Genomic DNA, 25,710 nt, shown 5'->3' on the forward strand with positions numbered 1-25,710 from the left:
GCTAAACGATCTCAGAAGATCTGTGAGTGAATTTAATCATGATTATCTATGCATAATGATTAACTTTATCCTTATCCTATGTTGCAGATGGGTGGCGGCATGCATCCTGGCCCCAATAGCGGCATGATGGGCAACATGAATGCTCAGTACATGAATGGCGGTTCCGGCCAAGGTGGCTATAGTGCTGGCCAAGGCATGGGCATGGGCTATGGGGGTGGCGGCAACATCGGACCCCAGAGGCATCATCAAGTAAGTAGGGATAATGGCTTAACGGGATGGTTGGATGACTTCACACTCACACTCGTGGCTTATATATGGCCAGCTGTTGACACTTCATTTGCGGCCATAAACAGATTTCGCCTTGAGAACGCCGCCTGTTTTGGCCCCATTATCGAATCACTCGCAAAATCGCAAAAAAACAGAAGTCTCCAGAAATGACAAATTTATGAATGCCAACAGTAATCCGCTCAAGCTCAATATTTAAAAAGTTTTACGCTTAATTGATTCCTTTATTTTTTTAAATGAAGTATGGCATCATCTGCCAAGCTTAACTAATTCCCTGGAAATTTCCTGACTGGGGAAATGGAAAGAAACTTTCTTTCTGGGATATCAACTTATTCTAATTATCTCTGTTTGAGATCTCGATTTTTCTGGGAATTTTTATGGGAGAATGTATTTCTAGTATTCAAGATTCAAAGAATTTAGACTACAATATGTTTCCAGATAATTATTGATGAGAATTTTATTTATTTATTATGAGAATTTCCTAGATTTATTTGTATTTTCCCAAAAATTCTTTCAACAAAAGTTTAAAGTTTTTAAGTGCGCAATTTCAGTACAAACTGAGAGCTCATTTAGTAAAGTTTGATCAAAGTACAAGCTCTAAAAAATGCTCAAAATATGGAATTACCATGGGGATTCCCTCTGATGAATATATGTACTTTAAACCTTATCTTAAACTCAAAAATTTCCCTCCTTGCAGATGACGCCCATGAATCAAATGCAAAACATGTCAATGGGACCCGGTGTTGGTGCCTCCAATGGCATGGGCATGAATCCCATGCAACAGCAGGCGGCACAGCAGCAGATGGGCGCCATGAATCCCATGGCCAAGATGCAGGGCATGGCCAATGGTGGCTATCCACAGCAGGCACCTCCCTCGCTCACAGCCCAGCAACAGCAGCAGCAGCAGCAGCAACAACAGCAGCAACGTCGCATGGCTCCGTATCCGCATCCGCAGATGCACATGGCCCAGAAGCGGGCAGCAGCGGCGGCAGCGGGCGGAGCAGGTGGCGTGGGCGTGGGCGTGGGTGGCATGTATCCGGGCAATCCCATGCAGCAGCAGCAGCAGGCGCAAATGTATGGCAATCAGCAGATGCATCCTGGAGCCGGTGGCGGTGTCCCCCTGCCCATGCAGGCGGGTGGAGCTGGCAACGGTTATGGCGGACGCGGTGGACCCATGGGCGCCGGCAATGGCGGCTATGGTCGCATGTCGGCCGGCAATGGAATGGGTCCAAATGGTGGTCCCGTCATGGGACCCATGGGTCCCGGGGGCATGACAGGCGGTGGCATGGGTCCCGGTCCCGCTGGCTGCATGAGCCAGCAGCGCTTCATGCCCCAGGCATCCGGCGGAGGTGGCGGTATGCCCGGTGTGGGATACGGCGGTGCCGGCGGACCTGGTTCCCACCAAGGTCAGTTCTATCCGGGCAGCGGAGGTCAGGGTGCTGGCATGCAGCAGGGAGGTGGCATGTGCCCGGCGGGTCCGGGCGGTGTGGCCACCACCGGCAATCCCTACCAGAATCAAGGGTGAGTTACGGTTATCTTAAGGATTTTGAGGGAATTATAACTAATCGTTTTTTTGGTTTGTAGTTTCCAGCAAAACTATCAGCACAGTCCAGTTCCTGGCAATCCCACGCCACCGCTGACACCCGCCTGCAGTGTGCCCTATGTCAGCCCCAATCCGGACATTAAGCCACCCATGGACAACAGTAAGTTGAAGTCGTATTTAATATATTTATTCAAAATTCTAATTCATTTTCCTTCTTTTCCCTTGCAGGCGAAGAAATGAGACTGACATTCCCGGTGCGCGACGGCATCATCCTGGCTCCGTTCCGCCTGCTGCACAATCTCTCGGTCAGCAATCATGTGTTCCATCTCAAGCAGAATGTCTACAACACGCTCATGTGCCGGTAGGTCCTTAGGGATAACCTTTACTCTAAGCACTGGCACTTATCCTTATTTGATTTTGTAATTTGTAGAACCGATTTGGAGCTGCAGCTGAAGTGCTTCCACCAGGATGACCGGCAGATGAACACCAACTGGCCGCATACGGTCACCGTCTCCGCGAATGCCACTCCCCTGAATATCGAGCGGTCCGAGAAGAATAGTACCGCCCTGCGTCCGCTTTACTTGAAGGCCGTTTGCCAGCCGGGAAGGAATACGCTTCAGCTGACCGCCAGTTCCTGCTGTTGTGTAAGTAGCTATTAAATATCAATCTAAATGAATTATTTATTAATTAAATGTTTTGTACTATCCAACCAACAGTCACACCTGTTCGTGCTGCAGCTAGTCCATCGACCATCGGTGCGCCAGGTGCTGCAGACGTTGCACAAGCGTAATCTCTTGCCGCTGGAGCACAGCGTGCAGAAGATTAAACGCAACCTGAGCTTGCCCAGTGAGGGACAGACACCGGGATCGGATGCGGCGAACCAGCAAAACGGGGGGCAACAGTGCGCCAAGATCTCATTGAAGTGCCCCATCACCAAGTCTCGAATACGACTACCGGCCAGGGGACATGAGTGCAAGCACGTCCAGTGCTTCGACCTGGAGGCATATCTGATGATCAACAGCGAGCGCGGCTCGTGGCGGTGTCCCGAGTGCAGCAAGTCGGCCATTACAGATACGCTGGAGATCGATCAATATATCTGGGCCATACTCAATACGCTGAGCAACTCGGATGTGGATGAGGTGATCATCGATTCCTCGGCCAATTGGCGAGCGTTGCAGCATAATGGCGGCATGCCAAATGCACCGCCACCCTCGAATGTTCCTAGCAGCAATCCCAGCGGCAGCAATCCAAATGCCAACGGAAGCGGAGGACCCAGCTCCGGTATGCCGCCCAGCATTAAGCAGGAACTGTGCGATGATATTGCCAAGTCGGAGGTCATGTCGCCGGGCTCCACGCAGCTGCCCACCTGGGACAGTGCGCAGGCGATGAGTCCCTACAACATGCACGACATGAACTCCATTGCCAGTGGCAATATGATGGGCAACGGTGGCAACAATAGCCAGCAGTGAGTGTCCTTAATTAGAGGCTTTATTTTGTAAATATTTTATTTATATTTATGCTATTTTTACAGTGGCAATCGCAGCAGCTATGATGGCTTTAGTGGCAACCACAGCGATGGCAGCGGTGGCTTGGCCGGCAGCGATGGCGGCGTCAATTCCCTGGATCAACTGAATGCCATGGAGAAGTCGCTCAGCGATCAGGTAAGAGTCTAAGGAAAGTTTTACTTCAGAGAGAGAAACTAATGATTATACTTGTTGTTTTTCCCATCAGATGCCCCACACTCCGCACACTCCTGGTGCAGCCAGCCATCCAATGACACCCGGCGGACCGCCCAGTGTCAGTAGCTCCCACAATGAACCCATCAGTGGGGGCACGCCCAATGCCAACGGCAGCAGCAATGGCAGCGTCAATGGTGGCAGCAATAATAATAATAATAATAACAACAATAGCAGCAGCACAGGCCACAATTCGCCACAGACACCCGGCACGCCCAATCGCATGGGAGGCAGCATGTCAAGCGGAGGAGGAGGAGCAGCAGATAGCCAGCAGCAGCAGCAGGAGCAGCTCCTCAACTCGCTGATGAGCAGCCAAACGCAGCTAAAGTTTAGTGAAAGTGATCTGAGCGCCGAATTGCAGAGTTTCGATGCAGCGGCAGCGGGTATAAATGATACGGCGCACGATCTGAATGTAAGTATTTGGAAGAAATCTTTTCAAAATATATTAAAAAATTAATTTCATTCAAACTATATATATATATAATTTGATGAAAATCTGTTGAAAACTAGAGAAGTTATTATGTTTTTTCTTTAAAATTTTCCGATCGTTCCTATGTCAGCTATATATATGTATATATGTAGTCTACCGATTCGCCATGCTCCGACTAATATAATAGTAAAATTATATAAAAGAATTAGTCCATAGTTTCTTTCAAATAGCTTAAAATTGTTCCTAAACAAATCTCACACATGAGTACTTATGATTCCCAACTAGTTCTAACACCCCCGGAACGAAGTGACTTCTGCCGGCCAGGTCTCAGAAATGTGTTGTGTTACAAAAGTTGCAAGTCATTGTTTATTAGTGTTCAATGTTAGTAACTGATCATACATACTTACTAGTCATAGATAATTACTGATCATAGTTAAGTCCTGGTCATAGATACTTACTGTTCAGAGTTACTTAATTTTCATTGATACTTACTGATCAGAGTTACTTATTGCTCAAAGTTACTTGCTGATTAAAGTTAAATTAAATAGCAGCTCGCTGCTCCACTCTGCCTCTCCCCCTCTTCGCTATGTTAATCGCTCTATGTTAATCTCTAGAGGCAACAGCTTCTCTCCCACACACTCACATTCTCTTCTTTGCTCTGCTCTTCTCCGCTCTGCTCGTGGACTATAAATAGAGGCGCTGAGGTCGCGCGCGCCTCAGTCTGTCCTAGGGGTACCTAGTGTTAACATCTCAAGTGATAGTGCAAGTGATCATGAAGTTGGTTTCAGTTTCTTGATACAAAAATATTTGTATATATCATTCAAAAATCACTATATTTTGTATTTATGAAATCCTTTTTCTATCTTTTCCAGCTGCTGCAGGATGTGGATCCTATGGAATTCCTATCCTATCTGGATCCCCAGCCAGATCTTAATACGCCACCCTCAAGTGGCAGTAGCAACAACAATGCCAGCGACGACTTGTTGGCCACGTTATTTGACTAAGCCCCTTAATGAAAAATATTGAAAAAATGGGCTTCGAGAGAGAGAGAGAGATGATGGATAATTGAATAAATGGCAGAAATCCATAAATTGTATATAGTATTATTAATTTTAATGAAATGTGCACTAGAAGCCAGTCGCGTACTTCAACAAAACATTTTCGTTTCCTCACACAAACCAACAGCAAAAACAACAACAAGAAAATACACACACACACACACACACGAAAAAAGGAAGAAAAACTATTACAATAACAACACAGAAGGAAGATGAAAAATCGAAGCGGAAATTTAAATTTGCCCGTGTTGAAAAACAATGAAATGTGATTTAAAAATTAATTAATTAAATTAATTGGCATTTAATTTAAAGCTAACTAAACAAAAAAAAACATACAAAAATCTAAAAAAAAAATCATAAATACACAGAGAAAGCGTAAAAAAATAACAAAAGCAGTCATTATACCATTAAAAAAGATTTAAAATATAAAAAAACAATTCAGTTGAGAGCATACAAAAAAAAATTCCTTCAATGAAATTTACGAATTTAAATGTGTAATTTCCGATGCAGCCGAAAGTTTTTTGTTCGTTTATTTGAAAATTACATTTTCTGTATCTTTTTTTTTATTCTTTCATTCTGCCTTACATTGGCTTTTGTTTGCGAAATGTTTCTTCGCCTCAGTTTACAAAAGTATTAAAACTATGCAAAAGCAAACAAAAAACATTTAAACAAGAAAAAGCATGAGCAAAGAAACAAAAACAAAAGCGCAAAAAAATGATAAATGAATACGAAAGAAAAACAAACAAATTAAAAAATACATACAAGTGAAATCCCAACAATTTTATTACATTTATAAAATGAAAACATTTACATTTTAATTGTTGCATAATTTTAATTATTTTTTAAAAGCCTATCTACATATAAAAGCTAAATGGATGAAAACGAAATTTAACAGAAGACCAGCAGATAGCGGAGAAAACATTTAAGAATTATTAACTATAATGAACAGAAGCGTAAATGTGTACAATTAAGTGAAAAGTAACGCAAGAAAAACTGCATAATTAGAGAAGTTGGAGGAGAAACAAACAAACTATTAAAAGTGTAAATCAAATTTAATGCTAGATCTTAAATATATTGTATATATGGATATGTATGTTATATATGCGGCAACAAGAACACACACCCCCTCCCCCAAAACACACACACACAAAGCTAATTAATACATTTAAATAATAATAATAATAAATGAGAAAAAAAAAACAAAAAGTATTTCAAAACTAAAAAATTAAAGCGTTATGTTTTCTTTGAGTTCCTTCTTTTCCCACACAGTTCCTTTGAGTTTTTCCTGGATTTTCCATTTCAGTTCGATCTTCAGTTGCTCCTTACCATATGTTTTTCGTACGATGTGGTTAACATGGACCAATTTTTATATACAAAAATATATATAACACCCACACACCGACGAGTCTTTGAATAGAGTATATATATATGCGAACTATATATAAAGGACAAAATATATATGATATGATATTCAAATATAGCGAAATTTTTAAGCTTTGCCCAGGCTAACTCCCAGTTCAGCGCTTGAAACAAAAACTAAAAAAAGAATAACAAAAAATGAAAAAAATACTCTAAAAATTAATGCAAAAATCGCCTCGATGTGGTAGTTAAATGAATCTCAATCTCTTCTCAATGTTATCAAAGGACACACACACGTAATTAAATTATTATATTAACACCTAAATATATGGATATACACATATATATATCGAAAAGCGAAAAAGAAAACAAAATTCGTAGTGGTTTCATTGTAAAACAATATTTCATAAAAAACGATTAACGAACAATTTAGCTTCAAGATTTCGACAATTTCCAGTTAGATATCTTCTCTCGCTTGAATGAATGATAAAAACGACACGATACACGATTAACGAGTAACAATTTAACGATTAACAAAATATCGATAGGCAGTTGGGATGCGCAAATGTGATTTTATTCAAAATAAAATACACATAACCAAGATTACAATTAATGAATGAATTTTTATTTGGATTTGCGGGATCGATCGATCGGATCAAGGAAGAAAGAGTTGTACATACGAGTATTTAACTAACGTAATATTTATGAATGAACAATATATATCGGAATATATATATATATATATATGTTTAAATTTAGTCGATAAGTTGTAATTTTAAATGATGGAACAAAAGCAAATACACATTAAATAATATGAAGAGAAATAAACCCAAATATCGTGTGAGTGCATTTTCAATTCCAGCGGCTCTTCTTGGCCCTTTTGGCATCTTGAGCACTGCTGCTGCTGCTGCTGCTGCTGCTGCTGCTGCCGGCTGAGTTGGAGGAGGAAGCGCCCTGCGAGGACGATGGTGGTGGCGCCATTGGCGCCGCAAATACTCCAGCTTCGGGCAGGGTCTTCTCCCAAGTTCGATCGCTGGAAGCCCTGAACTGGTTGTTATACTGCGATCGGAATGCTTCCCGCATGGCCGCATATCGATCGGTAGCTGGTCCCGCGTTGGAAGCTGACTTGGACACAGCTCCTTCTGAGGAACTGCTACTGGCTGACCTGTCTCCTCCTGAACCCGTCCCAGATCCAGATCCAGATCCAGCTCCAGCGCCTGTTCCATTGCCCCGCTCTCTCTCCCGATAACCCAAGCCGGTGTGAGTATTGGTGGGCTTCTTTCCTTTGCCCTGCTTGAAACGGGAACTACGAAACCAGGAGCTCTTCATGGCCAGCTCCATTAGATCGTCCGGCACCTGTTGATCCGCACCCTCAAGATTTCGCACTAGATGACCGGCGAACTCCTTGTCTTTATCGGTGACCAGTGTGAAAGCATTACCCTTCTCCCCGGCTCGTCCAGTCCTGCCAATGCGGTGAGTGTGCGTATCAATATCCCGGGCAATATCGTAGTTCACCACATTCCTGATATGTGGGATGTCCAAGCCTCGTGCTGCGACATCGGTGGCCACCAGAATGTCGCATTCCTTGCGCTTAAACTGCATGATAACCTTGTTCCTGTCCGCCTGATCCATGTCACCATGTAGCAGCAGGCAGTTATATTCCTTCACCAACAGGTTGTTGGCCACCGTCTCGGCATCCGCCTTTTTGGTCACGAAAATAAGGACGCTGCCCTCCGAAAGGAACTTCACCAGATGGCACAACAGCCAGTTCCACTTTTGCAGCGGATTGGGGAAGACAAAGACGGACTGTGTGATGTCCTGGTTGGCTTCGTTCAGGTCGCCCTGGACTATACGCACGGGATCAGAGAGCACATCCCGGGCCAGGCGTTCGATGCGCTTCTTAAAGGTCGCTGAGAAGAGCAGGGTCTGTCGATCCGGTCGTACGTGGTTGCAAATGGAGCGCACCTGCGGCTCGAAGCCCATGTGGAACATCCGATCGGCTTCGTCCAGCACCAGGAACGTCACTCTCCTTAGATTGGTGGCCTTCATTTTGACCATATCGATCATGCGACCAGGTGTGGCAACTATAATCTCTGCACCCTGCTCGAGAGCCTTGCTCTGCTCCCACTTGGATCCGCCACCGTAGCAGCAGACCACGTTCAGGTTGTACACCTTGCCAAACTTTTTGGCTTCGTTGTAGATCTGCAGGGAGAGCTCCCTGGTTGGGGCCAGAATCAAACCGATGGGACCATCGCCCGGTTTGAGCTCCCGCTGGTCCATCAGGTGCATTAGCAGAGGCCAAATGAAGGCAGCCGTCTTGCCGGAGCCCGTCTTGGCTATTCCAATGATATCCCTGCCGGACAGAGCTGTGGGCACCGCCTGCGCCTGGATGGGCGTGGGCTGTGTGTACTCCGCCTTTCGCACGGCCTTGATGAGCGCATCATCGAACCCAAAGTGGCCAAAGGAGGTCACTGGCTTGGGTGGCGACGGCCCGGTGACCTTGACGCCTAGCGTACGCCGCAGTTCTCTGACTTGATCCTCGTCCAATGCCGCTATATCCTCGTGCTGCGTGTAAAAGTTCTTCTCGAAGGGCTCGTACTCAATTTCAGAATGATATATGGGAGGCAGTGGATCAATATCCTTCTTCTTGGGCGGTGCTATTGGATTGCCATCCTCATCGTACTCCACCTCCTGGTCAGAGCCATCGTCCCGCAGACCGGCGGTTGGATTCTCCTTCATGTACCGATAGTAGCTCTCCTCGTCGTCCTCATCATCGATGTCGCCGCGTATCGCCTGCGACTGACTCTTGGGCTGCTGCTGGCGCTTCTCCTTCTCCACTTGCTGATTGATGCCGGCCATAAACTGTTCCAACGGATCCTCATCGGAATCAGAGTCCTGCTTGGAGGAAGATGCCGTCGCTGATGAAGGAGGAGCTCCCGGCGAGCCCGGTGCCGGTATGTAAGCCTGCTCCAGGTCCCGATGCTGCTGGGCGGGTTCATCGTCATCGTCAAAGTAATCATCATCCGTGTGCTGTTTCCGCTTCCCCACTAAATTGGTGGCATTTGTATATTGACTGATGGAGTCCAGCGTTGAGTAGCCGTGCTTGGAAGTGGAGCTACTGCTGCCTCCTCCCCGGGACAGGGACGCGATGCTACCGCCCCGGCCGACATAGCCGCGCTCATTCAACATCGGTGGCGGGGGTACGGCATTCATATTGTTGCCGGAACTAGCTGGCTTGCGGTACGGGAATCCACCGCCGCCCATGCCTCGGTAGCCGCTCATTGTGCTCCAATTCCGTTTGTTTTTCCGACAATTTCCAACTTCCCACACAAATCAATAGTCAGTGAGACCGTAGAGACGCTGGTGGGATATGCCAAATTTTCAGAGTTTCTTTTGCAGGGGTGCATATACTGGCATTACATATTTTTATAGCACGATCAAGTGGTCATTGCTTTTGATAAAATAATTCTTTCCACTCCAAGGACTTGTATTTATTAAGGATATTCATTATTATACCCTTGCAGGGTATTATAATTTCAGTCAGAAGTTTGCAACGCAGTGAAGGAGGCACCTCCGACCATATAAAGTATATACATATATTCTTGAACAGGATCAACAGCCGAGTCGATCTAGCCATGGCCGTCTGTCCGTCTGTCCGTCTTTCCGTTTCTACGCAAACTAGACTCTCAGTTTTGAAGCTATCTGAATGAAACTGTGTAGTTAGCCTTCTATATACTCTCACTCGTACAAATGTCGGAACGGATCGGCCGGATCGGACGACTATATCATATAGCTTCCATAGGAATGATTGGAAAATTATTACAAAAATTTTTTTAACATTTTCATTTTAAAATATTGCAATTTTATTATACTCTACAATTTTGTGTAAAATTTTATGAAAATTAGACTACTATATCATATAGCTCCCATAGGAACGATCGAGAAATTAATACAATTAAAAATTATAACTTTTTCAGTTTTTAACAGAATTTTATCAAATTTGAGGTATAGCCATTATATATTAGTCTTAAATTTGGTGCCAAATTTCATGAAAATCGGACAACTATATCATATAGGTGCCATACAAACGATCGTTTGATGTAGAAGAAAAATGCAAATCTTTGAATGTAAAGCTGCAAATATAATATGTATAGGTGAATGAAATGAAAGCAAGTATTACTTCATTGTTTTTAATACATATATATAGAATTTATATTGTATGGATTTCTAGTCATAGAAGTTCTATCTGCAAGGGTATATAAACATCGGCGTGCCGAAATTAGCTTCCTTTCTTGTTTTTTAGATAATACAGTTGTTTTGTTACCTTGCATACATTTATTGTCAAGAATTACATTTTTATAGCAACATATAATCAGTTAAGCAGTGTGACCTTGCTTACTTAACTTCCCATCCATTTTGAGTGCTTTGACAACTGGTCATACTGTACCACTGCCAAGTAAATAAAGAAATATAAACAAATTAAAGAAATGTCCGTGGATCTGAATAATGTCTCGCAGGACTATGCCAAAATCATACAAAGCGCTGATCTGGACAAGGAGATCAGCCCGCTGTGCAACAATATAGACGATATGTTGGCAAGACTCGATGAATTCGAAACATTGTTATCTTCGGTGAGTAGTTTCTTTGTGCTTTCACTTGTTTTTTTTTTTTACAATATTTCATAACTTTTAGGTGCGTGCGGAGTCCAATGGGATGATGGCCAACAACGTGTGCAGCATCCTGGGCTTCAGCGAAAGCTTCGACCAACTACGCACACGGATCGATGGCCTGGAGCAGTTTGTGTCCGCTGTGAGTACAAATTTAAGCGAAGTTGAGAGATCGGTGGACATGGCGGAGGAGGAGCTCCATGTGACGGATTACAGCATCAAGGGACTCCTCCTGAAACCCCTCAAGGCTAAGCTGACTGCCGCCGATCCCCTGAACTCTGTCTCACAGCCTCGCTCCAATCTGGTCGACGGCGAGTATCAGCCTTTTGAGGTTTACAAATCGGAAGATTACTTTGGAACACCTCAAAGGGAGGAGGAACCGGCGGCGGAGGTGTTGGTTACACCCTCGTCTAGCTAACATCGTAAATATTTATTCAGTAAATAGAAAATAGAGTCGTTAATTAATATGTTTAGTGCCTGGCACAGAGAGTAAACAATCTGGAACTCGTTAAAAAAGTCAGATGAGCCTAATAGATTTTCATAAATATTTGCTTAACAATAATATTAACGAGGCTTTCTGGAACAATTTCTATATTTTTTATTGGATTGTTGTAAAACGCGAGCTTAAAACTCTGAAAATGCAAATTTGGCCTTAACAAAAGGGAACAAATTAAGCCATGTTTAAAAAGATGAAGTTCCATTAAGTTATCATAGAAGTAATTAAATATTGATTTTTGAATAAACTTAATAAGAAGCAAAATTTAGAAAACTCCCTAATATTCAGTCATTTCTATCATCTTTACACTTGATTGATTTATTAATTTATTCCTTCATTTCCACAGGGCATCTTAATGAAGTTTCGGTAATTATTTGTGTACGTTTCGAATTACTTAAAAATACATTTAATTACGTTGAAGCTCTAATTGTAATAATTACACTTAATGGGAAAACCTCTAGAAAAATCCCTTGTGATATATTATTCCATTTTTTTGCGTCGTCTTGTTAACTTTGGGATGCTACTTGCATCCCATAATTGTCAGCTAAATTTTCCACTGTCATAAATATTTACTTATAAATTAGCAAAACAAAACTTAAGTTCATTAAATATGTTTAATTGTTCCTTTGTTTTTAGCATATACCTGAGATCCAATTACAAACTACAATTGTATAGCTTCTTGTTATACCTATAAAGGGTATTATAGCTTCAGTCATAAGTTGTCATATAAAAATATACCATTTTAAAGAATGCGAATATTTAATTATAAATTTTGATCGACTTTCCATTCGATCCTATAATTCAATTGCAAATTCCAAAGGTATACAAACTTCGGCGTGTCGAAGTTAGCCTGATTTGATATATCCCATAAATAATCCCCCCCTATTTATTGATTTATTAGCAGTCGATAGTTGCTTATGTAACTGTGTAAATATTATTGTTTGTTTTTATTTTTCGATCAGTTTTGATGACTATAAATCTCGTGGTGGTCCAATTAGCGACTTTGGGCATTGAAGTTTAGGCCTTCACTTTCTCCTTGCTCTCCTTGCTTTCTTCAGAGCTGGAAGTGGACTTTTCGGCATGCTTCTGGTGCAAGAGTACATCCACCGGCACCGGGCGCTTGAAGTGGGGAGATGAAGGCGTGGTGCTGGCTCCCTCCGATTTGGTGTCTGCCGGCTCGGCAGTGGCCTTCGTCTGAGTGGGCACCGGAATATCGCGCTTCTCCTGCTTCTTGAGCAAGTCCGAGGCAGGATGAACTCCAGAAAGAGCCTTCACGACGTCCGGAATGTCAGCGGCTCCGAGCTCATGAGGAGCATGGGGTTCGCTGGCCTGAACACTGTCTGGCTTCACCTGAGTCTCGCGCTTCTCCTGCTTCTTGACCAGATCAACGGCTGGAGCGGCGGATGGCAGAACATGGGGCACTGGCAATTCCTCCGTATGGGGCTGCTCCTGGTGTCCCTCCTCGTGGTGAGCCTCTCGCTTGGCCTTCTTCTCAGCGGTATGCTCATCCGTATGGGCCTTCACGCTGTCTGCTTGCAATGTAGCTGGAAGCGCATGTTGAGCCAGATCCTCCGCCTGAGGCTGTTCCTGGTGTCCCTCCTCGTGGTGAGCCTCTCGCTTGGCCTTCTTCTCAGCGGGATGCTCATCCGTATGGGCCTTATCGCTGTCTGCTTGCAATGTAGCTGGAAGCGTATGGTGAGCCAGATCCTCCGCCTGAGGCTGCTCCTGGTGTCCCTCCTCGTGGTGAGCCTCTCGCTTGGCCTTCTTCTCAACGGTATGCTCATCACTATGGGCTTTAACGCTGTCTGCTTGCAATGTAGCTGGATGCTCATGGTGAGCCAGGGATTCCTTGGTCCTCACACTATCGGGCTTCTGCTCAGTATCACGCTTCTCCTTCTTGGCCAGCTCAACGGCTGGAGCGGCGGTTGGCAGAGTGTGGGGCACTGGCAACTCCTCCACCTGAGGCTGCTCCTGATGACCGGGCTCATGGTGAGCCTCCCGCTTGTGAGGATTGTGCTGGAGTCCTTCATGTGCCTTGACACTATCGGGATTGGCGGGAGCTAGCGTTGGAGGTGCCACCGGCTGACGATGGGGATTGTGCTGCAGTCCCTCATGAGCCTTTACACTGTCAGGTTTCTTAAGCTCATCACGCTTCTGCCGATTCAAAGGGCTATCCTTCAGCAGAACGACTTTTCCCTCGGTGGGCTTGGGCTCACTGATCACATCGGGACTGATGGGACCCACGCCCAGGGAGGTTTGCTCTTTGGACTCCTTGCTATCCAAGGGAGCCGCCTGACAGAAGGCCACCAAGGCCAGAAGAATAATCTGCAAATAATAGTAAATATTAAATAACAAGATGATGCTAGAGGTTTAAATTAATTTAATGTTCTGTTTCTGATATTCCCCAGAGAGAGATGAGAGATCTGGCTCGGGATTGCGATTACTTACAACCGACTTCATATCCTTTTCTATACTGATGTTCACCGCTTGGTAATTTTACCCAAACTGCTGCTCCCACCGACGAAACACACCCATTTTATGCGTTTCAACCAAGAGGCATCTCTCCGCCGGGCGGCTGTTAACCAGTTTGTAATTCGGTGCTAATTGCCAATAGGTGCACGTCAAGTGCGCCGGAAACCCGTTCGGTATGTAAATACTGATTTTCCACGTTGATCTTCATAAGTCGCCGGCTAATTATAACCCGAGGAAATCGCCGTCAAGTGCGCCGGCTTCTCAACAAAAAATATATATGGATATAGAAATAATAAATGAAATGAAAGCGCGGTAAGGCAGATACAGCGAAATGGGCTCAAGGCTTAGTCAGAGCCAAGCACGGATCCCCAGATATGTCGTCTACTTAGCACCGGGTTGCAAAAAAGCGAACGGATCGGGCGGGGATGGACTAAAGCTAAACTAAAACTAACTTGAGTTAACAATCCGAACGTTGAGGTAGCTAATTCGAAGAGCACATAAATATGGAGGCGTCTGTAATTACGCCCTTTTACGTAAGTCAGCCCCGACATGTCAATTTGCTGGAGATTTTTTCCTGGAAGTCTGTGCTTCCCTCGCGACAATTTGATTGATATAAATTCTACAAAAATTGCTTTGATTTAATAACAAATCAAAATTAAAATCAAATCTGTCAGTCAATGAGTTCCGTACAAGGTATAAACAATTTATTGTATGCTTAATTTATTTGCGATTCGTTTGAAAATGCAACTTAAATATAACAGCCACTTCGGGTTTTTATGCACCTCTGATGTGATTTATACCTTAAACTTGCAAATGTATACTTGAATTACCTTGTTTTCCAATTAATTAGCGCTAATATGCTAAGAATCGTTCAAATAATTGATTTTGAATAAATTTTAAATTCGCATATATGACGCGCTAAAAAAAAGTGTGTACACCCCTTAAAAAAATAGTGGTCATATTTAGTATATATTCATTTGTGCAGATGTGCACATTATTTGTCAGTCTGGTTTATTTTGCTTCGATTTCCATAAAAAACGTAAAAAATAAAGTAAATACGAAGTAAACAAAGCAAAATGCCAACGGAAATTGAGAATATAAACCCAAGTGTCTATGACAAGATCAAGGAACGAGTGCTAACGGCCAACGATGAAGACGAAAACGTCTCCGATCCGTTTGACAAAAGGGAGATTTTCGGTAAGACTCAGCCAAGACAGAAGAAATTAATAATAAAAATGATTCTACTTAGATCTTATAAGGAACATTAATGACCCAGAGCATCCGCTGACCCTGGAGCAGCTGCATGTGGTGCAGGAGGAGCTCATCCGCATCAATGATGCCCAGAATTCAGTGCACATCAGCTTCACCCCGACGATTCCCCACTGCTCGATGGCCACGCTAATTGGCCTGTCCATTCGGGTGAAGCTGCTCCGTTCGCTGCCGCCGCGCTTTAAGGTCACCGTGGAGATAACGCCCGGAACACATGCCTCCGAACTGGCGGTGAATAAGCAGCTGGCGGACAAGGAACGAGTGGCGGCCGCCCTGGAAAACAAGCATCTGGCCGAGGTGATCAACCAGTGCATTTCTGCGAGTGGTTGAATGAATAATAGCTATATCCTCCCTCACTTGAGTTATTGTCAACTTGTTGAAGTTTAGTAATAATAATTATCAATGATTTTATAGTTTTTAAATGAGTTCCATTGGGATTTTGTGGAATTTTCAACAAGCTAAGCTTATATTCATTTATGATTATGATTGATTTATAGGCCTGACACTAATTGATACTTCTAGCTCCTCGCCTTGATGTGTCTTGCGTTTTGTTTCATTAACAATAATATTGATTTTATTGGGCTTGTAAGCAAAGTCAAGAATTACAATATTACAACAGGTCTACTGTTTGCCTAGCTCATAAGCTAATCTATTAAGAACTCTCGAAAGATTACAGCTTTCCGATGGGTTTATCTTAATATTGAATATATACAAAAGTCGTTAGCTCGTTTTCCCTTTAGGAAATCTTATCTCAAGTAGTAATGGCTTCAATTTATGACCAATGACATTTCTATATCCTACCAACATTACCTTTTCCCACCCGAATGAAACAACTATTGCCATCCTTTGGTTTTTTACAATTTTATATTTTTTTTTAGCAGCAAAACTGTCAAAGTTTAATGGGAGTTTACTATGGGCTAAATGGGTTAAGTTAACGTAACAGGACACAGCACCGACGGTCTAACCCTATGACTTGTCATTGGGCGGTTCCTTTATCCGCATGTGCGGCTCCGCGGTGCCTGGCTTTGTTGTCTTGGTGGGATCATATTTGAAGGTTTTGACCAGCGGACCCTTGCCCGCCTTTGCGAATCTGATCTCGTCTAGACGTTGTCGCTCCTCAATCTCCTTGGTGATCTTCATGTTGTCCCATGCTGGAAAGTAAATTCAAATTAAAATTAGATCGAAATTAACCACTGAAAATAACAGAGGAGCCACAGAACTCTGTAAGAATATGATAAAATTCTTTCTATATCCTTAGAATTTTCTGTGACACTCCTGGAACTCCTTCCTGATACTTACACTCCTTCATGCCACCAACGAATCCCTTCTTCGGGGGCAGTGCGCTTGGCTTGTGCGTTTGCATCTTCTCGATCTTAAAATAATCCCTGACAGCGGGTATCCGCAGCAGAGCCACCTGGCCCAGCGATATGAAGTTACTGCAGGCCCAGTAGGTCAGGATGGCAGCGGGGAAGTTCATCGTGAAGGGAAAGATGACGATGGGCAAGGCTCTAAGCACATACTTCATGGTGTTCATGTTGGCGGCGGACAATCGTGCGGAATCCGTGCCGATTTCAATGGTCAGGTACAGCGTGGCACTGGTGATCATGGGTAGTAGATAGTAGGGATCCGCCAGCGTGAGATCCTGGAACCAGAAAAGACCTCCATCACGCATCGACTCCACTGGTGTGTTGGCCATCTGTCGCAGTCCCATGAAGAAGCTGATGAAAAGCGGCGCCTGAGCCAATGGCACCACCATGTTCTTCAGCGGATTGACGCCCTTCTCCTTCATGAACAGCATCATCTCCTGGGCGTATCGCGCCGACTCGATGGCATTGCCCGACTGCCTGGCCTCGGTCATCTTCAGCTGGAGCATCTGCATCTGTGGCATGTTGTTGTTCATCTTGGCCGAGTTCCGTTGCGCCACAATGACCAGCGGGAAGATGATGGTGCGCACCACAAGGGTTCCGATGGCGATGGCTCCCCACCAGGGCAGGTCCCAAGTACAATGCAGGAACTCCATGCAGTTCTGGACAATGCCAATTGGCGACCAGCCACCCAGTCCTATTGAGGCAAAAGTAGGCTCCCCAGACACATCGACCACATCCATAACGTCGATTCCATTCGCCCCTATGACAGGGGGCGTGGGGGCAGCCGGTATGTCGGGAAGATCAACCAATTCCACGGTGGATACAGCTTGCATGAATTCTCCACCGGGTGCCGTGTTAACTCCCGCTGCTGCAGCTGCTCCCCCGCTGGCAAAGCGCAACTGGTGGGGATTCAGCCATTTCCCACTGACTGTCAATGGCAGGGGACTGCCCCGAATGAACCTCTGCTGGTGGAGATCTCTTCTGCCCACACTGGAGTGCTGAAATTGAAAGTTTTCATTGAATTTTGCTTGGATACTTAGGGACAAACATTGCCCACTTGCAGGTTATGTCACAGATAACCGGCTGATAATTGCCACTTCCCGCTTACCTGTGTGGCCCAACGGCCGGCAACGGATTGAAGGGCCGCCGCTGCGTTCGTCGTCCTCCAAAGCTGCATCCTGTGGGCCAGCATCCTGGTCAAAATTTGGTAAAATCAAGTTTTAAAATTTTATAATTCAATGTTGCTGGAACATTGGTGTTTCTATCGTTAATCGATGTCATCGATTTTTTGAAATGATTTAACAAATGTCTTCAGCTGGTCACACTTAAATCGGAGGTTGCCAGACGGCTCTGAGAGAGCCCCCTATCGGAAATTAAAGAAGCTCATTGTGACCGCTAAGATTTGAATTAAAAGCTTTGAATAAAATAGTCATAAGAAAGAACATCGATTAAAATTAAGAGGATAAGTCTTAAAATAATAAATCTTTTAAAAATTTGTGGCACAATAATTTTGCTAAAATATTTTAATATGCACAGAAAAATTGCGCTTACTTGTCCATTTTTCAATTCTATCAAACTTGGTAAAAATGTCCACAGCAGCCGTATTTTAAGATATTAAGGAACTTTCCTAAAATGTTGTTAATATTTGACATTAAATTTAAAAACCGATATAAGTGACAACAAATAAAAAGTTTGCTGAATTTAAGCCCTAAATCTTTTTGGTGACTAACCCTTAGGCAGTGAGAAAGTTAATTAATCTGGAGATTTTTAACCATTCTTAATTTTAGTTTCCAATATAAATAGAAAATACATAAACAATTTTAGTTTTGTATACATATCCTCTTTTTATTTAATCTCTTCAAAAATATACATATTTACAATTTTCATAAGCCGCTTCTGTGCTTAACCAACCAGGCTCCTAAGCCTGCCAAAGCTATGACCGCTATGCTGGGCAGGCTCAACGTACTGGGGATGAGTGCGGATGTACTCCAGGGACTTCAAGATGGCAGCTGGGATTGGAGGAGGAGTGGGCAGGAGAGCTCCCTGGGGCTGGAAGCCGTTCTCATCAGCCACATACTGGATCTGGACGAGCTCACCCTCGGGGGAGTAGTAGGAGTAACCTCCATTGGCCTGGTAGCCACCGAGGCCGGACTCCTGGGCGGCGATGCCGTTGCTGGTCTCATAGTTGTAGTTGTAGTGGCCATCGGGCTGGATGTCAGCACCGCTCTTGGTGATGTAGGCACCAGCATCCTGGTTGTAGTTGGCGGCAGCATAAGCGCAGGCCAGGAAGGCGGAGGCGACGAGAATCTGATAAATAGGGAATTATAATTAATTATTTATATTTCACAATTTCCATTTGAAAGTAGTTTTCTCAATCAAGAATAATTAAAGTAGTCTGGTAGACTTCAATTATCGCTTATTCACAATTTTAGCTATGATTAGTTTTTCTCTTTATCTCAGAATCTTTATCACTTCAAAAATATCCTTTCAGACTTACGTAGCGGAACATCTTGGCTTAGTTGAAGACGGACTCTGAATGACGACTCTTTTGCAGTTTGCTAAAGTTTTTATACAAATTCTCGTGTTAATGAAACCAGATCTATCAAACCACTTTAAGACGTAGCCGATGAACATTCATGTTAAAGGATAGTTAATATACTACAGGGAATATAAAAACCTAAAGAAATTTAAATAAGAATAGATTTGGCAGTTTTTATTAGCTAAGAAAGCTGCCAGTAGAGGTGTTAATTCTAAAATACTACACAAATTATGCAATCTTTTTTAATAAGTAATTAAAAATGGAACCCATAAATAAGAAGCCACTTTGGTTTTTAATTTTGGAAAACTAAAATAATAATTAATTCCACAATTTGTTGCTTAGACCATAATAATATTTGGACATTTTATGACAGACTTCCCGGAAGGCCAACAGGTTCGTGGCTGCGAGCTTTGGAAAATGCTAAATGTCAATGCGACATATTTAGCAATATTTAAATGTATCGGTTTTAGTTTCAGTTTCAGTGAAATTAATATGCATTCGATTTCGATCCAATTAATTTGCATTTAATTTGAAACACTCTTGGATGAAGTCTTAATGTTTGGACACATGCCAACCTTTTAGAGCAGTTAATTTTATGAATATTTTTTACTCCATTTACTGTGCAAAAACTAGGCTAAGCGAAGATCGGATACTTTTATTAAATACATAATATATGATATTTATTAAATGTAACCTAAGAACAAATTTTTATATCCTAGCAGCGTATTCTAATTTTGGTCAGGAGTGTAAAAGTTAGTGAACGAGTCATTTCCGACCTTATAAATTATATATATTCTTGATCAGAATTATAAGTAGAGTCGAACTAGAGATTATCAGAGTATCTCCAGTTCGATTTCACACTGAATATAATCATTTCCCATTATGAATGCGATACACTTAATATAAAGATTGACTTGGGAAAAATAAATTATAAATTCAGCTCGATTTTTGGCTGACAAAACTTGCACCAATATTGACACTGTCTCATCTGCATAAAGCTGAATCGAAACCCGGGAGATTATATATACATATAGCCCCAGAATCGGTGTGAATTATTGAAACCGCCAAACCCATTGACGCGCATTGCCATGCGAAACCAATTTGTTTTATTATTGAATAGAGGAAACCAAAAACTTAATAAAAAGACAGCAAAAAATAATATTATATGTTTTGGAACTAGTTTATTGGGCTTAGATGCGGTTGCTGGGTAGATGCATTTTTTTTTTTTTGAATAGCAAGCAGAATACAAAAGCTAATCGTTATTAAGTAGTCACTCAAATGAATCAAATGCCACCAATATGGGTAAAACGAATCTTTCTTTACTCTTTTGGTGAGTTTAGAGATTATTTATAACTATAACTATATTTGGCTCCTCTTTGTAAAGACTTACAACTTTCAGATATTTCTTTAACTTTAGTTTGATTTTTTATACATCAATCAAATTCGTGAAGGTTAAGTTTAAGTGCCTATAAACAAAGCCATTCCACGTTTTATCCCCTATTTTTAAGGTAGCCTGTTCATAAAATGGAATTAATTAGCGGCATTAAACTAATAACCATAATCGTTCCTCAGCATTATGCATAATTATGGGAATAAAGTTGAGGGGTTCCCCCAGTCTAGTGACGACAGCAACATCAAGGGTGCTAAATACATAATCAATGTTTGATTAATTCATTCTCAGAAATCAATATGAATTTGCGCCTAAAAATCGCACAAAACAATAAATCTTTTAAACGTCTTTGACATGTTACCAAAAACTGTCTTGAAATTAAACGCACCATCACCATTTCCTCTCAAGCAGACCGATGATTTCACTTTCCGTGGATGTCATAAAGTCCATTTTATTACCATCGAGTTCTCATCGGATCTCTTCTCAAGGCCATGCCTCCCAAGTTGAATTATTTAGTTGGCACATCGCAAAAACTATCAACACAGTGGGGCGAAAATTGGGCCATTAAAAGACAGGAGATCAAAGAGATATTTTTTGTCTTGTTAATAGAATAATTTTCTTTAAAGGCAACCTATGTAAAATCTTGGTAAATTTTATAAAATTGGAGTAAATACTTGAGGGTTATATTAAATATATAATTTAGTACAGAGACTAATCCATAATGAAATAGTCAAAGACACTTCAAAGGTGTTCAATTGAATTTATATTACTAAGCAATTTATAAAAAAAATCAAAATTTGAAAAACTCATAACTAAGCCAAAAAATCATTAATTTTAATTTGGAAAGCTGTTCTATGCTAATTTTTACTAGAATACCAAATCTGCATACTCAGTTTTTCAATTTTAAAAATTCAATTTTTTGTCGGTTTTTTAAAAAAATCATGATGTAACCCCTTATGAAAATTTCAAATTTTAACAAAATTCGGAAAATGTTATTTTTCTTCCAGACATAGCTAGATCGATGCAGCAGTTCATCCTGATTAAGAATATATATACTTTATAGGGTCGGAAATGATTCCTTCACTGCGTTTCAATCGTCTGACTGAAATTATATTCTGCAAAAAAGGTATAAAAACAGACAATTTCATTGAAAAATCAATGTTTTCCAAACATCATAATAAAGCCGAAATAGCATTAATTTTGATTCGGAACGCTTTTTTGTGCGAGTTTTTAAACCGCTATCAAATCTGCATACTACGTTTGTTGATGCAATTAAAAGTTTTTGACTAAAATAAAAATTACCTTGCAAAAAGGTATAAAAACAGCAAATTTGGAAAAAAAATCATAGTTTAAAAATCTCATAACTACGCCAAAAAATCATTAATTTTAATTTGGAAAGCTGTTCTATGCTAATTTTTACTAGAATAACAAATCTGCATACTCAGTTTTTCAATTTGAAAAATTCAATTTTTTGTCTATTTTTGAAAAAAATCATGATGTAACCCCTTATGAAAATTTCAAATTTTAACAAAATTCGGAAAATGTTATTTTTCTTCCAGGCATAGTTAGATCGATGCAGCAGTTCATCCTGATTAAGAATATATATACTTTATAGGGTCGGAAATGATTCCTTCACTGCGTTTCAATCGTCTGACTGAAATTATATTCTGCAATAAAGGTATAAAAACAGACAATTTCATTGAAAAATCAATGTTTTCCAAACATCATAATAAAGCCGAAATAGCATTAATTTTGATTCGGAACGCTTTTTTGTGCGAGTTTTTAAACCGCTAACAAATCTGCATACTACGTTTGTTGATGCAATTAAAAGTTTTTGACTAAAATAAAAAAAACTTGCAAAAAGGTATAAAACAGCAAATTTGGTCAAAAAATCATAGTTTAAAAAGCTCATAAGTTCATAAAAAATCATTAATTTTAATTTGGAAAGCTGATCTATGCTAGTTTTTACTATATTAACAAATCTGCATACTCAGTTTTAAAATTTAAAAACTAATTTTTGTCGAATTTTGGAAAATAGAATGATGTAACCCCGTATCAAATTTTAAAATTTTAACAAAATTTCAAAATTTTAGGTTTCTTCCAGACATAGCTTTATCGATTCAGCTGTTGATCCTGATCAAGAATATAAATGATATGATAGGGTCTGAAATGACTCTTTCACAGCTTGACAAGCTTCTGACTGAAATTATAATACCTTGTAAGAGTATAAAAACCACCCAATTAAATCTAATCTCCAAAGAATGCCAATAAAGGCAGCCAATTATAATTTGATATTCGATATTATTATTTTATAAAAGCTTCCATTCATTCGTCCGAGAACTGGTTGCATCCCACTGTGCTAGAATATTAAATTTTTAAGAAATCAAATTAAAGGTGCCGCGAGTTGGTGACACGAGACGTTTTGTCCGCTCGGATTAGGCGGATTGGGCGGGGCTGGCAACGAGTTAATCCTGTTCGATATCTCACTCTGCGTATCAATTAGGCATTAACTCACATTTATGGCCCAATTTGTTAAACGCACACATTTCAGCGCCTCGCAGACTGAGATAGTGATCGAGGGAAAGGCAAGGGTTTGCAGGGACGGATCGAACTGGAAAAGTTAAGCATTGAAGTTGATGTCAGAGTGGCATCATAAATTATGCTAAAATCGTATCGAGACGCGTCTGTTTCAAATGCATTAAATTAAGACTGCCTTTTTGGGTGTGCCAGACGAAACTGAAGCTTGAACTGAAACTGAAACTGAATCTGGAACCTGAAAACTGAGACTAGAGGCGCAGACCAGACCTAGGCTAAGCTCCGACATTGACATTGCCGCATGGGGTTATGCTTTTAACATTTGCTCTTTCCAGGGCCCACACACGGACAATCGAGGGTGAGATAATAGATCTTCAGATGCTGAAAGGCTTTAGGTATATATTAAATATAGATATACTAACATATATATGTTATATTTATGAGACGTCATTGTGTCAAAGATAAGTCTGACAGAACAACATTTTTAAATCCTCTTTAATAATAATTCAGTAATTAAATTTGTGGCAAGACACCTTCTCCGGATGTGGTTAGCATCCTTATTAATTACCTTAACTTGGATAACCTTTCAATCAATAAATATATAACAAAAATTATGTATAATTCCCAGGTTTTCAACCCCGACTGTATGCCTAAGCCCTCCCAGCTTGAGATGAAACTGGAAGAGACCACGAAGAGACTGTGGCCGGTGCGTGGTTTGGCTCTTTACTTTTTGGCCACTCACGACGCTCTAGTTTAACCAATTTCAACTCTTTTTGGGCTTATTGTTATTTAGATGAGTTTCCTGCAGCCGGGCGTAAAAGTTGTTTTGGGTGGATCGGGTTTCGGATCGAGAATTTGTATAAAAACATTGCCTATGTGCCACAGAGACATCATTCCGAGTCGTCTTGCAGTCTCTGACAAACATACCCCAAGCCAAGATGTTCCGCTACGTAAGTAAAAAGGACGAGCTAAGAAATATAAATTTTTATTAAAAAATAATAAGATTACAAATTAAAAGCTTCTTAATATGCAAAAAAGATAAAAAATGTTTAAGGCATAGTGCAATTCTATAAATTCTAATTGGTAATTTCTTCTCCTTCTCCTCCAGATGCTCGTCGCCTCCGCCTTCCTGGCCTGCGCTTATGCTGCCGCCAACTACAACCAGGATGCTGGTGCCTACATCACCAAGACCGGTGCTGACATCCAGCCCGATGGCCACTACAACTACAACTATGAGACCAGCAACGGCATCGCCGCCCAGGAGTCCGGCCTTGGAGGCTACCAGGTCAACGGTGGCTACTCCTACTACTCCCCCGAGGGTGAGCTCGTCCAGATCCAGTACGTGGCTGATGAGAACGGCTTCCAGCCCCAGGGAGCTCTGCTGCCCACTCCTCCTCCAATCCCAGCTGCCATCCTGAAGTCCCTGGAGTACATTCGCACTCATCCCCAGTACGTTGAGCCTGCCCAGCGTCCCCATGGTGGATCCCGTGGTGGTTTCTCTCGGTTGGGTTAAGTATACCAAGGATAGCCTAGTAACGCACTCTAAAAGCTTTATTACGATGTATGAAAATATTATTGTCGAGTTAAAATAAATGAGAACAATACAAAGAAAAAAATCAATGGAAATTTATTGGGAGATTTGGGAAAAAAATATGAAAAGACAACGAACGGGGCGGATATCGATTAACTAGGTCGCGAATTTTTCAGGTCTTTTGGAGCCGTTAATTTTTTATATTTAGATAGGTCTGACTGAAATTATATTTTGCAAAAAAGGTATAAAAACAGACAATTTCATTGAAAAATCAATCTTTTCCAAACATCATTATAAAGCCGAAATAGCATTAATTTTGATTCGGAATGCTTTTTTGTGCGAGTTTTTAAAGCGCTAACAAATCTGCATACTACGTTTTTTGATGCAATTAAAAGTTTTTGACTGAAATAAAAAAAACCTTGCAAAAAGGTATAAAAACAGCAAATTTGGTCAAAAAATCATAGTTTAAAAATCTCATAACTAAGCCAAAAAATCATTAATTTTAATTTGGAAAGCTGTTCTATGCTAATTTTTACTAGAATAACAAATCTGCATACTCAGTTTTTCAATTTTAAAAATTCAATTTTTTGTCGATTTTTGAAAAAAATCATGATGTAACCCCTTATGAAAATTTCAAATTTTAACAAAGTTCGGAAAATTTTATTTTTCTTCCAGGCATAGCTAGATCGATGCAGCAGTTCATCCTGATTAAGAATATATATACTTTATAGGGTCGGAAATGATTCCTTCACTGCGTTTCAATCGTCTGGCTGAAATTATATTTTGCAAAAAAGGTATAAAAACAGACAATTTCATTGAAAAATCAATGTTTTCCAAACATCATAATAAAGCCGAAATAGCATTAATTTTGATTCGGAACGCTTTTTTGTGCGAGTTTTTAAAGCGCTAACAAATCTGCATACTACGTTTTTTGATGCAATTAAAAGTTTTTGACTGAAATAAAAATTACCTTGCAAAAAGGTATAAAAACAGCAAATTTGGTCAAAAAATCATAGTTTAAAAATCTCATAAC

At 41.3% G+C, this 25,710-nt stretch overlaps 8 protein-coding genes across 12 annotated transcripts in view; 4 read left to right on the forward strand and 4 right to left on the reverse strand.

Moving 5' to 3' along the window:
* tna (Zinc finger MIZ domain-containing protein tonalli) overlaps positions 1-5,216 on the forward strand; it is a 33,529-nt gene extending 28,313 nt beyond the window's left edge. For all 5 annotated transcript variants that reach the window (XM_086834745.1, XM_020945841.2, XM_086834744.1 and 2 more), the window contains 9 exons: positions 88-249; positions 983-1,806; positions 1,870-1,988; positions 2,057-2,189; positions 2,259-2,472; positions 2,545-3,293; positions 3,360-3,489; positions 3,560-3,976; positions 4,867-5,216. In XM_086834745.1, coding sequence (XP_086690871.1) covers positions 88-249; positions 983-1,806; positions 1,870-1,988; positions 2,057-2,189; positions 2,259-2,472; positions 2,545-3,293; positions 3,360-3,489; positions 3,560-3,976; positions 4,867-4,998 — 2,880 coding nt within the window. In that variant the 3' untranslated portion in view covers positions 4,999-5,216. The remainder of the gene's footprint in view (positions 1-87; positions 250-982; positions 1,807-1,869; positions 1,989-2,056; positions 2,190-2,258; positions 2,473-2,544; positions 3,294-3,359; positions 3,490-3,559; positions 3,977-4,866) is intronic.
* A 1,747-nt stretch (positions 5,217-6,963) lies between these two features.
* Positions 6,964-9,788, reverse strand: LOC110178598 (ATP-dependent RNA helicase DDX42). The gene has a single exon (XM_020945783.2). The coding sequence runs from the start codon at positions 9,691-9,693 to the stop codon at positions 7,264-7,266; it is 2,430 nt and encodes an 809-aa protein (XP_020801442.2). The 5' UTR covers positions 9,694-9,788; the 3' UTR covers positions 6,964-7,263.
* A 1,021-nt stretch (positions 9,789-10,809) lies between these two features.
* On the forward strand, positions 10,810-12,867 carry Blos4 (biogenesis of lysosome-related organelles complex 1 subunit 4). Its single transcript, XM_020945842.2, has 2 exons — positions 10,810-11,042; positions 11,104-12,867. Exons 1-2 carry the CDS (start codon positions 10,899-10,901, stop codon positions 11,494-11,496), a joined length of 537 nt encoding a protein of 178 aa, XP_020801501.1. The 5' UTR covers positions 10,810-10,898; the 3' UTR covers positions 11,497-12,867.
* LOC110178603 (uncharacterized) lies at positions 12,486-14,495 on the reverse strand. Its single transcript, XM_020945788.2, has 2 exons — positions 14,023-14,495; positions 12,486-13,899 (listed from the first exon to the last, which is right to left on the reverse strand). The coding sequence occupies exons 1-2, from the start codon at positions 14,032-14,034 to the stop codon at positions 12,592-12,594; spliced, it is 1,320 nt and encodes a 439-aa protein (XP_020801447.2). The 5' UTR covers positions 14,035-14,495; the 3' UTR covers positions 12,486-12,591.
* Positions 14,496-15,036: 541 nt separating this feature from the next.
* Positions 15,037-15,728, forward strand: galla-2 (MIP18 family protein galla-2). Its single transcript, XM_020945866.2, has 2 exons — positions 15,037-15,243; positions 15,296-15,728. The coding sequence occupies exons 1-2, from the start codon at positions 15,123-15,125 to the stop codon at positions 15,643-15,645; spliced, it is 471 nt and encodes a 156-aa protein (XP_020801525.1). The 5' UTR covers positions 15,037-15,122; the 3' UTR covers positions 15,646-15,728.
* A 432-nt stretch (positions 15,729-16,160) lies between these two features.
* Positions 16,161-18,373, reverse strand: OXA1L (OXA1L mitochondrial inner membrane protein). The gene is made up of 4 exons (XM_020945817.2): positions 18,234-18,373; positions 17,791-17,875; positions 16,615-17,680; positions 16,161-16,466 (listed from the first exon to the last, which is right to left on the reverse strand). The coding sequence occupies exons 1-4, from the start codon at positions 18,239-18,241 to the stop codon at positions 16,282-16,284; spliced, it is 1,344 nt and encodes a 447-aa protein (XP_020801476.2). The 5' UTR covers positions 18,242-18,373; the 3' UTR covers positions 16,161-16,281.
* Positions 18,374-18,500: 127 nt separating this feature from the next.
* LOC110178605 (pupal cuticle protein Edg-78E-like) lies at positions 18,501-19,476 on the reverse strand. The gene is made up of 2 exons (XM_020945790.2): positions 19,180-19,476; positions 18,501-18,989 (listed from the first exon to the last, which is right to left on the reverse strand). The coding sequence occupies exons 1-2, from the start codon at positions 19,189-19,191 to the stop codon at positions 18,585-18,587; spliced, it is 417 nt and encodes a 138-aa protein (XP_020801449.2). The 5' UTR covers positions 19,192-19,476; the 3' UTR covers positions 18,501-18,584.
* Positions 19,477-24,041: 4,565 nt separating this feature from the next.
* On the forward strand, positions 24,042-24,762 carry Cpr67Fa2 (Cuticular protein 67Fa2). The gene is made up of 2 exons (XM_020945791.2): positions 24,042-24,096; positions 24,255-24,762. Exons 1-2 carry the CDS (start codon positions 24,085-24,087, stop codon positions 24,657-24,659), a joined length of 417 nt encoding a protein of 138 aa, XP_020801450.1. The 5' UTR covers positions 24,042-24,084; the 3' UTR covers positions 24,660-24,762.
* The last annotated feature ends 948 nt before the right edge of the window (positions 24,763-25,710 follow it).

Source organism: Drosophila serrata, unplaced genomic scaffold, assembly GCF_035046125.1.
Source record: "Drosophila serrata isolate PLE 108 unplaced genomic scaffold, ASM3504612v1 contig_273, whole genome shotgun sequence".
In the NCBI taxonomy this organism is placed as follows: domain Eukaryota; kingdom Metazoa; phylum Arthropoda; class Insecta; order Diptera; family Drosophilidae; genus Drosophila; species Drosophila serrata.